Source organism: Dermochelys coriacea, chromosome 2, assembly GCF_009764565.3.
Source record: "Dermochelys coriacea isolate rDerCor1 chromosome 2, rDerCor1.pri.v4, whole genome shotgun sequence".
NCBI lineage: Eukaryota > Metazoa > Chordata > Testudines > Dermochelyidae > Dermochelys > Dermochelys coriacea.
The window spans coordinates 200,562,286-200,578,399 of NC_050069.1; the positions used below are offsets into that span (position 1 = coordinate 200,562,286).

The following is a 16,114-nucleotide window of genomic DNA, read 5'->3' on the forward strand; positions in this document are numbered from 1 at the left end:
AGCTCACAAAAGCTTATGCTCTAATAAATTTGTTAGTCTCTAAGGTGTCACAAGTACTCCTTTTCTTTTTGCGAATACAGACTAACACGGCTGCTACACTGAAACCTTTAAGTATGTACCTGCAATATCCTTCTGCTACACCATGGTATGAATAACTCAGTGCAAAGTATGAACAGCTAGTAAGGATGGTGCAATAATACAATTTACCAAAATGAAGCAAGTTTTTACAATGGAGTAACTTGGATTACTTGTATGCTTGAACCTGTTTTTTTGTCTTGCCCGCTGAGGTAGTTCTGGATCATTGTTCTTCCTGTGCCCAAGGCATATGACAAGAGAGAGAGTCAGCAATTACATCTTCAGTTATTCCTTATGGATGAGCAAGCTCCTGCTACACTCTGTTAGAACTTTGCACATGTTTCTGGTGAAGGATTGCAGCTGACTAAGAGCTTTGGTACTAGCAGAGCAGCAGTGGACCACCACCCACTTTAATTTCCTGCTGACTGTACATGAATCCTCCATGTTTCTCCACACACAGGGAACTTGACTGTTTACATGTAGTGTTTGAAGCGGACCACTGACTGGTTTTGGAAGCGGGATGAAGATAGGGCTAATTTGTTCTACCAGCAATGATTCTCCGGCTTTTACATGCCACCATTGACAGCCCCCACGCCATGCTACTACGTTTAAGGTGCTCCCATCTACCCATAACAAAGAGGAAGTAGGGTGTGCCACCCTTGCTGTCATAGCAGCATGTGGAGAACCCATGCTCAGAATGGCAGCTGAGTCAGTCTCAGATCAGCCATGTGGGCTTGCCAGGTGTCTAACCAAATACTACCTATGAAGTCACCACGAGTGGGTGTTCTGTATTAGAGAGCAGGGAAAGCAGGCAAGATAAATACTGCTAGCATGTGAGAATTAACACTGAAGGCCTGTGAGGTTGGAGTGGACAGTGTTACCATGTGGCTCTGTACCCTATCCACTTCTGCACTGCATAGCCTGAACCTTATAGAGCAGGGGTGGCCAACCTGAGCAGGAGACAGAATGTACCATTATACATTGCCAAAGAACCACAGTAATGTCAGCTGCCCCCCGTTAGCTACCCCCCACCCCACTGGCAGCTCCACCAATCAGCCCTTCCCTCCCCACATCTCCCAATCAGCTGTTTTGTGGCACGCTGGAGGCTCTGGGAGGGAGGAGTGAGGGCATGGCAGGCTCGGGGAAGAGGCAGGAAGGGGTGGAGTCAGGGCAGAGCCAGGAGTTGAGCAGTGAGCATGCCCTGGCACATTGGAAAATTGGTGCCTATACAAGGAGCCGCATATTAACTTCTGAAGAGCCGCATGTGGCTCCAGAGTCACAGGTTGGACACCCCTGCTATAGACAAAGTTGTTTGCTTCCCTTGCTGTGATCCAAATGGCCTGATCCCTTTGTCTGAAGTAGAGGAAATCAGGTGGTAGTATGGCATCAATTTGCCACTGTAGCACTGGCAGGGGTCCTCCCACTGGCAATCCACCTTCCAGGCAGTAGCTAGGTCGATGGAAGAATCCTTCTGTTAACCTAGTGCTGTCTACAGGGAGGGTTAGATCATCTTAACTACATCTCTCTGGGGTGTGGATTTTTCACACCCCTGAGCCACAAAGCTATGCAATGTAACTTTTCAGTGTAGGCCAGGCCTAACAGCACTGCTCTGCTTGGGCATTAAGAACCTACGTGGTTTCTAACTGGTCTACACTGAAAACTCTTTCAGGGAGGTGGATCTGCTCCATGACAGGAGAACCCCAGAGGTCGCTTTAGTGACTGGCTATACTGAAGCACTACAGCAGTATCACTGTGGCATTTTAAGTGTAGACATATACTAATACAGGAAGAAGGCATTAGGGATTAGACAGGGTGACTAAGTAGTAGTAGATCACCACATAAGCAAAAGAAAACCCAACACGTTCCTGGCATTTTTTTTAAAAAAGCCCTTTTCTTTAGAGGTCTGTCCTATTGCTTTTTAGCCACTCAACCTTAGTCCTTTCTAAATACTACAGTCCCTTGCGGTAAAGTAACTGATCTAGTTGTAGCCCTCAAACAGTTCAGCGCCGCTGGTGTGTCTGAGTGAAACTTGCACATACGTACAGCTTTCTGCAGGATTAGCAAGTTTCTATGGGCAGTGAACTATTGCTGTTGATAGTGTGGTTCAGTGACTACAGCAGGGAGGGGACGGATTGAGGCAAGGCTAGTGTGTTCTGTTCTTTGCTTTACCATTGCTTCAATACCTGTTGAAGACTGTGATCACGTAGCTCCCTCAGAGCTAGATTGTTGTCCCTATCCCTTAGTTGGCTGTACAAGTGCATTAAGAATGAGTTTTGCAGCAGGTCTTCCCCACTCTTCATATGAGTTGTGTTTTGCTCAGCTCTTTTATGATGCCATTCCTTCTCTTCCTCCAACTGGAAGTACAGCTCTCTCTCTCTCATTACAGCTGTGACAGACATTCCCCTCAGCCGCGGCCGCTCACCTGCAGCCCATCCTTAGTCTCACACTGTTCCAGCTGCATTCTCTGCAGGTTTAGCTAGTGGGCAGCACTTCAAAACCAGTTTTGGGAGCAGCTAACCTTAAAGTTAAGAAGCATGGAATGTTCAGCAATGTGCTGGGACAGGGATGCTATGTAGACCCCTTCAGGTTCTACCGTACTCAGCTGGACTATTCCTACAGTATGCAGTGTTGTAGCTGACCTGGAGAGCTTTGTGTAAGCTCAAAAGCTTGTTTGTTTCACCAACCGAAGTTGGTCCCATACAAGATATTGTCTCACCCACCCTGTCTCTCTATTCCTGTGGTATCAGCCGGTACATACTAATGTAGAAAAGCCTTTCAAAAATGGAAGCAGTAGGAGCTGCTTACTACAAAGCATCCATCTAGGCAAGTTTACTGCCATTGATAAATCAGTGCAGGGAACTCTTCCCTGAATGCTTTCAGACAGTAGCTAGCTTACAAGGAAAAATAGTGGGTACTGAATAATAGGTCTTTCATCAAAACATATTGGGGAGAAGTTATTTCAGCAAAATAACAAAGCAGGTCATTAAGCGGGAGTCATTTTTTTTACATATTTTTATTAGCACAGTAACAAATGCAGACTTAAGTAGCCCACAACATACAACCAATCCACTGAGTGACTCCTATTCCACGCCTTACATTTAAACAGCTTAAGGTATTTCACTACAGGTTGCCATAAATCCTGATTAAAACCTTTATTCTTTTCACAAAGGTAGATTGGCATATAAAATAATACATTAACTACTTCTCATTTCCTATATGAGGCCATATATCCATTCCTCCATATTACATATCATGAGATGAGTCTTTAAAAAGGAATTGTTAAATACCAGCACACCTTCCCAAGGGGAAAAAAAAATCCCAACATCTTTTACAAATACAAAAAGAAAAAACCCAGTGTGTAGAGTCTTCAAAGGACTTTTACATAAATGTCAACATATGTACCTGTACAAAATTAAGCTGTTTTATCTTTTACATATCGCAAGCAACTGAACCAAAAAAATGTCTAAGTTTACATTCTTCTTGGTACTATATGTGAGCTAATATTGCTGAACTAATGACAGTCTTAAAATATGCTATTCCCAATTCTAGTTGTCTACTGTAGCAAGATACCTTAAGTTACAACAACAAAATCTTAGGAAATAAAAGACTGAATAAAATCTGTTATAGAAATACCCTACTCTTTACCAGCACCCTCCCTCCCCCCACTTCAAAATCAATAAGCAGCTCTTTCCATCACAGACAAATAATGCAAGAGTTTAACAAAAATCCATTTTATGTAGCATATCTTTTGGTCCACTGTCTGGCCATTCTGTCATGCTCTGCTCTGTTAGTCATATACTGAGTGGCAATACTTCCAACCAGGGGGTCAGCTGAAAAGGAAAAAAAAAAGTTCCTGCTCATTTTAGTTAAGAGAACTGGGAAAAACAAAAGAAAAAGTTGAGAATTGGTCTGATGGGTTACCCAAAAGCACTCATTGGGGTAATGGTGGTGGTGGTGGGGAAAACGGAGAGAATACATGGTGGAATACTGACCCACTATATAGTACATAGATTAGACTTTCCAAGTAGAGAACAGGTCTTAATTTGTATATGTAAATTTATGGTGCTTTATAAGTGATTGCTCAATGTGGGGGGAAGATTCACTAATTCAAGTTTTAAGGAGGTAAAAAAACAACAGACACTTATGCTTTGCCATCCTTGTAGGTTATATTGTAAACTTTACCTGATCTGTGTGCTTCAATTTCCTTTGCCATTTCTAAAGCTGTATGCATGTCTCAGACACTAAGTGCACCTATATCAATATAAATCTGGCCTCCATGAAAAGATTAGATCAAGTGTTTTTGGTGAAGTACACCTTAGCTACTATACTTCTATAAAAGTTAGAAGCATTTCTATAAGTTTTGCTTATTTTATATTATTGAGATATACTTAGTTAACTAAGCTGGACACAGGAGGGAAATATTAAATGTACTAAAAACAATTCTTAACTGACTTAGGAATTACATATAATTCCTAAAAATATAAATATGGTAGTGGGAAGTTTATTCTCGAATTATTTACTGTAAAGCTGAACTGAGCTTCCAGGAAAACTTCCAGCCTGTTATCTTCTCAGCCTTGTTTATGGTGGTAGTTTTTAAATATATCTAGTCTATTACCAAATCACTAGAATTTCAGATGGTGCAGACCCCACACACGAATATGGTGTTTAAAACACTACTTTGTTTTTAGCTTGAATTTCAATCTACAGGATGATTGTCCAGGATTTTTCTGGTTGCTGCTTTCTTTGCAGTGCAGAGTAAGAATAGATAGATTACAGACATATACAGAATATCAGAACAATTTCTATTATCCCACAAAGACAACAGAAAGCTTGGGCTATCTTGTGGGGATATAGGGATTCTCTTCTCTAAGAGCTTGATCCTATGCTCATTGAAGTCAATGGCAAAGCTCCTTTTGACTTTAATGATGCAGGATCAGGGTGAAAGTTACTAAAATGCCAGATGATCCGTATCAATAGAGATGTTATCTGTTAGGGTATGTGAGACTTACCAGGGTTGCAGTCTGTAAGAAGTGAGCAGATAGAGAGGAGAACTTTAGAAATAGTTAGTGCTGGACTCCAGTTGTCTTTTAAAATGTCAAGGCAGATCACTCCTTGGCTGTTAATATTACAGTGATAGATTCTTGTCCGAAATGTAACCTAGAAAAACCACAATTACAAGATTGTTTGCTAACATGTCAAACTACACGTTTGACAACAACTATAACAAACTATAAGTTTGACTTTACAGATTTAAACAGAAAAAGGATAGGAAACCCAACATTTAATTCAGATTAAAAGTAACTCCAGCTCTGCAAGGCTAAACTGTAAAGTTAATCTTTAAAATGTATACTAAAGCTGAATTAGAGTGCCATTTCATATTTTTCCTATCAGAATAATCAATGAAAAAAACGGTGTTTTTTTCAGAGTCCTGGTGTGCTGCTGCCCTCTGGTGTCAACTAGTTGGTATTACAACAGTTTTAAATCTGCTTTTAAAACAACAAGATTATTATTGTATTAATCTTTCTTTTGTTTTCCAGATTGTTTTATGCAACAAGAGAAACAGTGGTTATATTTCATTTGTAGAAGAAAAGTGTGAAATAATAGTTCAATTAACTTTAGCTTAAATGTAACAGAATGTAACAGAAGATGAAGTATTTACTGCAAATGAAAATTAGAAGTAATGAGCTATACTTTACATCTGCACAAACTGTACAGACAAAACTGTATTCTTTATGCTTCTTAAACTCCATAAGATCAACCTGGATGGTCAGTTTCTCTCCATACTAAGTTTCCCACAAAAATCATTCACGGTTAATGGAACATTTCTTTTTGTTGCACAATTCTCTTCATTTTGAATGCAAATCATATTTCAGTTAAAGCACGAGACTAGATTTTTTTCTCCACCTTTAACATAAATGGATTATATAGGAAGGTGCGATGTTGAAAATTGAAGTCTCCAGTCTATCAAAGAGTCCACAGAGCTCCACAGCACATCCAGGCCATATCTGTAGCAGATTCCCACTGAATCCCCCATGTCAGAAGGAGGCAGGCCTCCACTCTTGGGATGGCTGCTGCAGTGAGGGGCTTTTGCAGCTCCATTAGAATTCTAAAGCTGTGGAACAACTCAGAACAGGTAAAATAATGAAACCAAAAGAGAAGAAAAACCTTCCTGCACTTCTCTAGTCTGGACTTGGAGAAACCAATTCTAGGGTCAACAGGATAGTTGTCTCCACTCCCTTTCAAAAGGGGTCTCAATACTGAGGGCACTAATTATTATCATGGTGCGCACTCTCATAGTGGTGAGAGATATGGACACCTGTCTGTTCGGCATGGCAAAGCAATGACCAAATTAATTTCAAATAGGGCACCAGATGATAACTAATATATCAAAGTTGTATTGTATGAGAGTACTCCAGAGGTGAAGAATGCTTTTCAAGCCTCCCTTCTTCAGAGTTCCCAAATCTCATAATTTTATCACAAGTCTTGTAATATTTGCAGTTTTGTTTCTGGAGATAAAGTGATTGGGAGAATTCTCATGTTCATGTAAAATAATTAAAAAGGTTCCTGGACATTATGGTTGCAGAGAAAAGCTTGGAAATGTGACTTAAGTGTACCCTAAAAACCAGAAGGCAAATAAAGGAATCCCACATTTTTAATGAAAAGAATCATAATTTTAAAACCAATCTTGTGATGTTGGGGGCTTAACTTATGATTTTTGAACATCTGGGGTTGGCAATACTGCTTCCCCTATTGCAGAACAGGTATGGATTGTATTAACTAGCAGCCATAACTCTTCCCTATTCACTGCACTTAAATCCATAGAATTTATATAATCCCACAATTTCCATTTTCAAGATGAGGAAATAAAAGTTCAAGAGTTCAAATGACCTGCCCAAGCCCACACAGCAAGTCAATACTGTTTCCACAGGTCTGGCTGCAGATTCAAAAATCAACAGAGCAGTAATTTATGTTATCAAAGCCATGGCCAAAGTTTTCAAACTTGGTGTCTAAAGTCAGTATGAGAACCAACATTTTTTCCCCATTGTTCTTACAGAATAGCAAATATGGCTCATGCTTTAATACCAGATACTAAGATTTCTTTCACATTAGGTTCTTAAATCCATAAAGAGCAGCCAGATTTCCAAAGAGGCAGCACAACTGTAGCCTCCATTGACTTCAAAGAGCTCAGCACTTCTGAAATTTCAGTCCACTTCTATTTAGATTCTTAAGTACATACTTCAGAGCCTAATTTTAGGCACCCTGGTTAAACGTGGCCTATGTCTTCACATTAAGAAGAAATACATTAAAAAGTGTCCCAACTCTATGTTTTGGAGAACAATAACTCTATCCTGCAACCCTCCCTCACGTGTGTGGTGTCAGTGAAGTCAATGGAACTACTTATAGATTCATAAATACTAAAGTCAGAAGGGACCATTATGATCATCTAGTCCAACCTCCTGCGCAATGCAGGCCACAGAATCTCACCCACCCACTCCTGCAAAAAACCTCTCACCTATGTCTACATAATTATTTTACATGAACATGAGAATTCTCCCAATCACTTTATCTCCAGAAACAAAACTGCAAATATTACAAGACTTGTGATAAAATTAAGAGATTTGGGAACTCTGAAGAAGGGAGGCTTGAAAAGCATTCTTCACCTCTGGAGTACTCTCATACAATACAACTTTGATATATTCTATTGAAGTCCTCAAATTGTGGTTTAAAGACTTCAAGGAGCAGAGAATCCTCCAGCAAGAGACCCGTGCCCCATGCTACAGAGGAAGGCGAAAGGCCTCTTCCAATCTGCCCTAGAGGAAAATTCCTTCCTGACCCCAAATATGGCGATCTGCTAAACCCTGAGCATATGGGCAAGATTCATCAGCCAGATACCCAGGAAAGAATTTTCTGTAGTAACTCAGATCCCACCCCATCTAACATCCCATCACAGGCCATTGGGCCTATTTACCATGAATATTTAAAGATCATTAATTACCAAAATTATGTTATCCCATCTTACCATCTCCTCCATAAACTTATCGAGTTTAATCTTAAAGCCAGATAGGTTTTTTGCCCCCACTACTTCCCTTGGAAGGCTATTCCAAAACTTCACTCCTCTAAACTTCGCAATGACTATGAATTATAACTGTTCACCTGAGTAAGAGCTGTCAGATCATGCCCTAAATCCTCAGAATTTGCCAGCTGTCCATGCCCATGAATCTCATTGTCTGTTTATTGTAACAAGGGTAGTTCAGCAGACACATTCAGCAGGCGTGTGGCATAAGAAGAATGCACCAGTGTTTTTTCTGGGATTAGACTGGCCCACACGTTAAACTAGTCTGTCCTCCCTCGTAGCTGTTCTGCTGCGTTCCTGGATCCTTCTAGCATTCAGCAATGCAAAAAAACACTGTTCGTGCCCCTCCCTCTCACTCAGTCTTTGAGTGGGAGCACTGGTAGGGGTGTGGCATGCATAACTACGAAACTAATGCCTCTAGTTTCCTGGGCACTGCATCTTTAAGTTTCCAAGAACTCGCCTGCTATGCAGAGTGCTGCAGTCTTTGTGTTCTCAGAGGTACAGTAGCCTGTGACACAAGAGACACCGCCACACTATCCTCTCTCATGGAGACATTACACTTCATTCTTTATAAGTTACTTTGATTTTCAATTGAACAAAAGTACATGCTTTTGCATATTATGTATGGAAGCAACAAAATAATCTCCAGGAGACAGCACAGTATCTCTCTCTCTCTCTCCTCTGTAACAGGCAACAGCAACTGAGAACAAAACCAGTTGCTGATCTCTGCCCATCAAAAGTTTTAAAAGTAAAATATTCAGAAACCAAAAGGACATCTATTTCTTTGCTTCATATATCCCAATGAGTGCTTCCTAGTCTACGTCATGTAGATCAGGCCAAGCAGATGGGTGACCTCACTTGGTGATACAGGAATTGAAAAAACAGATCGCTCCATTCAGGATAGAGGCGGGCAAGGAAGAATGGAAGTCCAATGCATGTACAGTTCCCAGGCAGACTTTGCTATTGGCTCATAACAGCCTCCAATTCCATCCCACTGTTGGTTTAATATTTCACTATTTTGACCTTCAGCTCTGATTTTCCTAAATTACTATCTCCCTAGCTTTCAAATGGCAGTTTGTTAAAATGCACCATAAAACCGTTCAAAAAGGAAGCAAGAGTATTTCCAGGTTGATGAACTAAAGACCAAATTCACAGAAAGTTCAAGCATTCCAGTTTGCAAATGCACACTGGTTCTGAACACGGGAGATGAAAATTGGGTAGCCTGAGAAAACAACTTTTTTCAGACAGATTTTCAGTCCAAAAGGTTACTATCTGGTATTAAAGCATAAGCCATATTTGTTAATGTAAGAACAAGAAAAAAAAAATCATCAGTGGTATAGACTGGCCAAAATTTATGGATGCTTATCAAAGCATGGGGCAGGATGGGCAGGGTCCCCTGAGAGAACGACATGAGGGGGAAAGAAGTCCAGAACAGCTGGCTGTATTTTAAAGAATCATTATTGAGGTTGCAGGAACAAACCATCCCGATGTGTAGAAAGAATAGTAAATATGGAGCTTGCCTTGGCTTAACGGTGAAATCCTTGCTGATCTTAAACACAAAAAAGAAGTTTACAAGAAGTAGAAGATTGGACAGATGACCAGGAAGGAATACAAAAATATTGCTCGGGAATGCAGGAGTGAAATCAGGAAGGCCAAATCACACTTGGAGTTGCCGCTAGCAAGAGATGGTAAGAGTAACAGGAAGGGTTTCTTCAGCTATGTCAGCAACAAGAAGAAAGCCAAGGAAAGTGTGGGCCCCATACTTAATGAGGGAGGCAACCTAGTGACAGAGGACGTGGAAAAAGCTAATGTACTTAATGCTTTTTTTGCCTCTGTCTTCACGACAAGGTCAGATCCCAGACTGCTGAACTGGGCAGCACAGCATGGGAGAAGGTGACCAGCCCTCTGTGGAGAAATAAGTGGTTCAGGACTATTTAGAAAATCTGGATGAGCACAAGTCCATGGGGCCGGATGCGCTGCATCGGAGGGTGCTAAAGGAGTTGGCGGATGTGATTGCAGAGCCATTAGCCATTATTTTTGAAAACTCAGGGTGATCGGGGGAGGTCCCAGAAGACTGGAAAAAGGCTAATGTAGTGCCCATCTTTAAAAAAGGGAAGGAGGAGGATCCGGGGAACTACGGGCCAGTCAGCCTCACCTCAGTCCCCAGAAAAATCATGGAGCAGGTCCTCAAGGAATCAATTCTGAAGCACTTAGAGGAGAGGAAAGAGATCAGGAACAGTCAGCATGGATTCACCAAGGGCAAGTCATGCCTGACAAACCTAATTGCCTTTTATGACGAGATAACTGGCTCTGTGCATGGGGGGAAAGCAGTGGATGCGTTATTCCTTGAATTTAGCAAAGCTTTTGATATGGTCTCCCACAGTATTTTTGCCAGCAAGTTAAAGAAGTATTGGCTAGATGAATGGACTGTAAGGTGGATAGAAAGCTGGCTAGATTGTTGGGCTCAATGGGTAGCGATCAATGGCTCCATGTCTAGTTGGCAGCCGGTATCAAGCGGAGTGTCCCAAGGGTCGATTCTTGGGCTGGTTTTGTTCAATATCTTCATTAATGATCTGGAGGATGGCATGGCCTGCATCCTCAGCAAGTTTGCAGATGACACTAAACTGGGAGGAGTGGTAGATACACTCGAGGGTAGGGATAGAATACAGAGGGACCGAGACAAATTTGAGGATTGGGCCAAAAGAAATCTGACGCGGTTCAACAAGGACAAATGCAGAGTCCTGCACTTAGGATGGAAGAATGCTATGCACTGCTACAGACTAGGGACCGAATGGAAGAAAAGGACCTAGGGGTTACAGTGGACAAAAAGCTGGATATGAGTCAACAGTGTGCCCTTGTTGCCAAGAAGGCTAATGGCATTTTGGGTTGTATAAGAAGGGGCATTGCCAGCAGATCGAGGGACGTGATCATTCCTCTCTATTCGACATCGGTGAGGCCTCATCTGGAGTACTGTGTCCAGTTTTGGGCCCCACACTACCAGAAGGATGTAGAAAAATTGGAAAGAGTCGAGCGGAGGGCAACAAAAATTATAAGGGGACTGGAACACATGATTTATGAGGAGAGGCTGAGGGAACTGGGATTGTTTAGTCTGTAGAAGAGAAGAATAAGGGGGGATTTAATAGCTGCTTTCAACTACCTGAAGGGGGGGTTCCAAAGAGGATGGATCTAGACTGTTCTCAGTGGTACCAGATGACAGAACAAGGAATAATGGTCTTAAGTTGCAGTGGGGGAGGTTTAGGTTGGATGTTAGGACAAACTTTTTCCACTAGGAGGGTGGTGAAGCACTGGAATGCGTTACCTAGGGAGGTGGTGGAATCTCCTTCCTTAGAGGTTTTCAAGCTCAGGCTTGACAAAGCCCTGGCTGGGATGATTTAGTTGGGGATTGGTCCTGCTTTGAGCAAGGGGTTGGACTAGATGACCTCCTGAGGTCCCTTCCAACCCTGATAGTCTATGATTCTATGAAAGTGACTGTTCTCTATTTAGAGGAGCTCTGCCTGACTGAGGCAGTGAGGAAAGGATTTAAGTGATTTCCACTTAAGTAGAAACTCAGACCTCTGATGTTTTTAATGCACATATAGACCAGCTGTTCACCATTTACAATTTTTGTTGATGATACAAAAGCCAGTGGCATGGAGAACATAAAAATAAAATCTGGAAAAAAAAATGTACAAATATGTTTAAAGTAGTGCTATTGATTAATCGCAGTTAACTCATGTGATTAACTCAATTTTTACCGCAATTTAAAAAATTGTGATTAATCACACAATTAAAGAATGGAATACTTAATAAATTTCAATTGGTATTTTTGGATGTTTTTCTACATTTTCAAATATATTGATATTCTATTACAACACAGAATACAAAAGGTACAGTGCTCACTATTTTTGATTACAAATATTTGCACTGTAAAAATGATAAAAGAAATAGTATTTTTAATTCACTTCATACAAGTACTATAGTGCAATCTCTTTATCGTAAAATGTAACTTATAAATGTAGATTTTTGTTGTTGTTACATAACTGCATTCAAAAATAAAACAATGTAAAACTTTAGAGCCGACAAGTCCAATCAGTCCTACTTCTTGTTCAACCAGTCGCTATGACAAACAAGTTTGTTTACATTTACGGAAGACACTTCTGCCTGTTTCTTATTTACAATGTCACCTGAAAATGAGAACGGATGTTAGCATGGCACTTTTGTAGCCCGTTTTGCAAGGTATTTACCTGCCAGATATGCTAAATATTCATATGCCTCTTCATGCTTTGGCCACCATTCCAGAGGACATGCTTCCATGCTGATAATGCTCATTAAATTTGTGACTGAACTCCTTGGGGGAGAACTGTACGTCTCCTGCTCTGTTTTACCTGCATTCTGCCATATATTTCATGTTATAGCAGTCTGGGATGATGACCCAGCACGTGTTCATTTTAAGAACACTTTCACAGCAGATTTGACAAAATGCAAAGAAGGTACCAATGTGAGATTTCTAAAGATGGCTACAGCACTCGACCCAAGGTTTAAGAATCTGAAGTGCCTTCCAAAATCTGCGAGGGATGAGGGGTGGAGCATGACTTTAATGGTGAAATCCTAGCGGATCTTAAACATAAAAAAGAAGCTTACAAGAAGTGGAAGGTTGGACATATGACCAGGGAAGAGTATAAAAATATTGCTCGGGCATGTAGGAAAGATATCAGGAGGGCCAAATCGCACCTGGAGCTGCAGCTAGCAAGAGATGTCAAGAGTAACAAGAAGGGTTTCTTCAGGTATGTTGGCAACAAGAAGAAAGCCAAGGAAAGTGTGGGCCCCTTACTGAATGAGGGAGGCAAGCTAGTGACAGAGGATGTGGAAAAAGCTAATGTACTCAATGCTTTTTTTGCCTCTGTTTTCACTAACAAGGTCAGCTCCCAGACTGCTGTGCTGGGCAACACAAAATGGGGAAGAGATGGCCAGCCCTCTGTAGAGATAGAGGTGGTTAGGGACTATTTAGAAAAGCTGGACGTGCACAAGTCCATGGGGCCGGACGAATTGCATCCGAGAGTGCTGAAGGAATTGGCGGCTGTGATTGCAGAGCCCTTGGCCATTATCTTTGAAAACTCGTGGCGAACGGGGGAAGTCCCGGATGACTGGAAAAAGGCTAATGTAGTGCCCATCTTTAAAAAAGGGAAGAAGGAGGATCCTGGGAACTACAGGCCGGTCAGCCTCACCTCAGTCCCTGGAAAAATCATGGAGCAGGTCCTCAAAGAATCAATCCTGAAGCACTTAGAGGAGAGGAAAGTGATCAGGAACAGTCAGCATGGATTCACCAAGGGAAGGTCATGCCTGACTAATCTAATCGCCTTTTATAATGAGATTACTGGTTCTGTGGATGAAGGGAAAGCAGTGGATGTATTGTTTCTTGACTTTAGCAAAGCTTTTGACACGGTCTCCCACAGCATTCTTGTCAGCAAGTTAAGGAAGTATGGGCTGGATGAATGCACTATAAGGTGGGTAGAAAGCTGGCTAGATTGTCGGGCTCAACGGGTAGTGATCAATGGCTCCATGTCTAGTTGGCAGCCGGTGTCAAGTGGAGTGCCCCAGGGGTCGGTCCTGGGGCCCGTTTTGTTCAATATCTTCATAAATGATCTGGAGGATGGTGTGGATTGCACTCTCAGCAAATTTGCGGATGATACTAAACTGGGAGGAGTGGTAGATACGCTGGAGGGGAGGGATAGGATACAGAAGGACCTAGACAAATTGGAGGATTGGGCCAAAAGAAATCTAATGAGGTTCAATAAGGATAAGTGCAGGGTCCTGCACTTAGGATGGAAGAATCCAATGCACCGCTACAGACTAGGGACCGAATGGCTCGGCAGCAGTTCTGCGGAAAAGGACCTAGGGGTGACAGTGGACGAGAAGCTGGATATGAGTCAGCAGTGTGCCCTTGTTGCCAAGAAGGCCAATGGCATTTTGGGATGTATAAGTAGGGGCATAGCGAGCAGATCGAGGGACGTGATCGTTCCCCTCTATTCGACACTGGTGAGGCCTCATCTGGAGTACTGTGTCCAGTTTTGGGCCCCACACTACAGGAAGGATGTGGATAAATTGGAAAGAGTACAACGAAGGGCAACAAAAATGATTAGGGGTCTAGAGCACATGACTTATGAGGAGAGGCTGAGGGAGCTGGGATTGTTTAGTCTGCAGAAGAGAAGAATGAGGGGGGATTTGATAGCTGCTTTCAACTACCTGAAAGGGGGTTTCAAAGAGGATGGCTCTAGACTGTTCTCAATGGTAGCAGATGACAGAACGAGGAGTAATGGTCTCAAGTTGCAATGGGGGAGGTTTAGATTGGATATTAGGAAAAACTTTTTCACTAAGAGGGTGGTGAAACACTGGAATGCGTTACCTAGGGAGGTGGTAGAATCTCCTTCCTTAGAGGTTTTTAAGGTCAGGCTTGACAAAGCCCTGGCTGGGATGATTTAACTGGGACTTGGTCCTGCTTTGAGCAGGGGGTTGGACTAGATGACCTTCTGGGGTCCCTTCCAACCCTGATATTCTATGATTCTATGTTCTCAGAAGTCTTAAAAGAGCAACACTCTGATGCAGAAACTACACAACCCGAACCACCAAAAAAGAAAATCAACCTTCTGCTGTGGCATCTGACTCAGATGATGAAAATGAACATATGCCAGATTGCTCTGCTTTGGATCGTTATCGAGCAGAACCCACCATCAGCATGGATACATGTCCTCTGGAATGGTGGTTGAAGCATGAAGGGACATTGAATCTTTAGCTCATCTGGCTCATAAATACCTTGCAATGCCGGCTACAACAGTGCCATGCGAATGCCTGTTCTCACTTTCAGGTGACATTGTAAAAAAAGAAGTGGTCAGCATTGTCTCCTGCAACTTGTAACCAAACTTGTTTGTCTTAGCGATTGGCCAAACAAGAAGCAGGACTGAGTGGACTTGTAGGCTCTAAAGTTTTAAATTGTATTATTTTTGAATGTAGGTTTTTTTTGTTTTGTTTTTTTTACATCTACATTTGTAAGTTCAACATTCATGATAAAGAGATTGCACTACAGTACTGGTATTAGGTGAACTGAAAAATACTATTCTTTTGTTTTTTACAGTACAAATATTTGTAATCAAAAATAAATATAAAGTGAGCACTGTACACTGTATTGTAATTGAAATCAATGTATTTGAAAATGTAGATAATATTCAAAAATATTTAAATAAATGGTATTCTTTTATTGTTTAATTGCGCAATTAATCACAATAATTTTTTTAAATTGCCTGACAGCCCTAGTTTAAAGTAAAAGTTTGTGATTACTCCAGCATTTGTAACAATGGTGAAAAATCAACACAATATTAACAAAATCAAATCAGATCTGGAAACACTGAGCTATTAAGACAATACAGAGAGATATCTGAAGCCAAGAGAACACTAAGCCATATGGACGAAGAGCAGAAAATATAATGAAACTGAACCCCCCCCCCCCCCCCCGGAAAGGTCCCACTTGAAAGAGCTCCATCTTGGTCACTGCACTGATGTGAAACCACTATTGCATTAGAAAAAAAAAAAAGATACAAAGAAGCTGATCCCATGACTCACAAAGATAAGTGGTAGGATAAGGTAATGTTTTTTTATATATATATATATATATATATATATATATATATAACCAGCAAAGTGAGATTAGGGGGAAGAAAGTGGTTAGAGGTTATTAATACAAAAAAGATCAAAGCACAGATTGGGTCAACCCAAGCTACTATTTTCACCTCAACACAAATAAAATGCAGCCTTACCGTAATGCTACTCTTGGGAACCAGAGAAATTATATGGTGTAATATTGCAGAAGAGTAGCTGCAGCCTTGAGGACAAAGTACAGTTTAAGAGCCAAAAGCTCTTCAATTCTAATCTTGACTTTGTCACTTTCTGGGTAGCCTTGGGCAATTAAGCACA

At 41.4% G+C, this 16,114-nt stretch overlaps 1 protein-coding gene across 5 annotated transcripts in view; it reads right to left on the bottom strand.

The window, feature by feature from the left end:
• Window positions 1-3,212: 3,212 nt before the first annotated feature.
• The window catches only part of LOC119852165 (ubiquitin-conjugating enzyme E2 E1), a 62,304-nt gene continuing 49,402 nt past the window's right edge, over window positions 3,213-16,114 (bottom strand). For all 5 annotated transcript variants that reach the window (XM_038393175.2, XM_043509033.1, XM_043509034.1 and 2 more), the window contains 2 exons: window positions 5,085-5,232; window positions 3,213-3,905 (listed from right to left, as the gene is read on the bottom strand). In XM_038393175.2, the coding sequence (XP_038249103.1) occupies window positions 3,808-3,905; window positions 5,085-5,232 (246 nt within the window). In that variant the 3' untranslated portion in view covers window positions 3,213-3,807. The remainder of the gene's footprint in view (window positions 3,906-5,084; window positions 5,233-16,114) is intronic.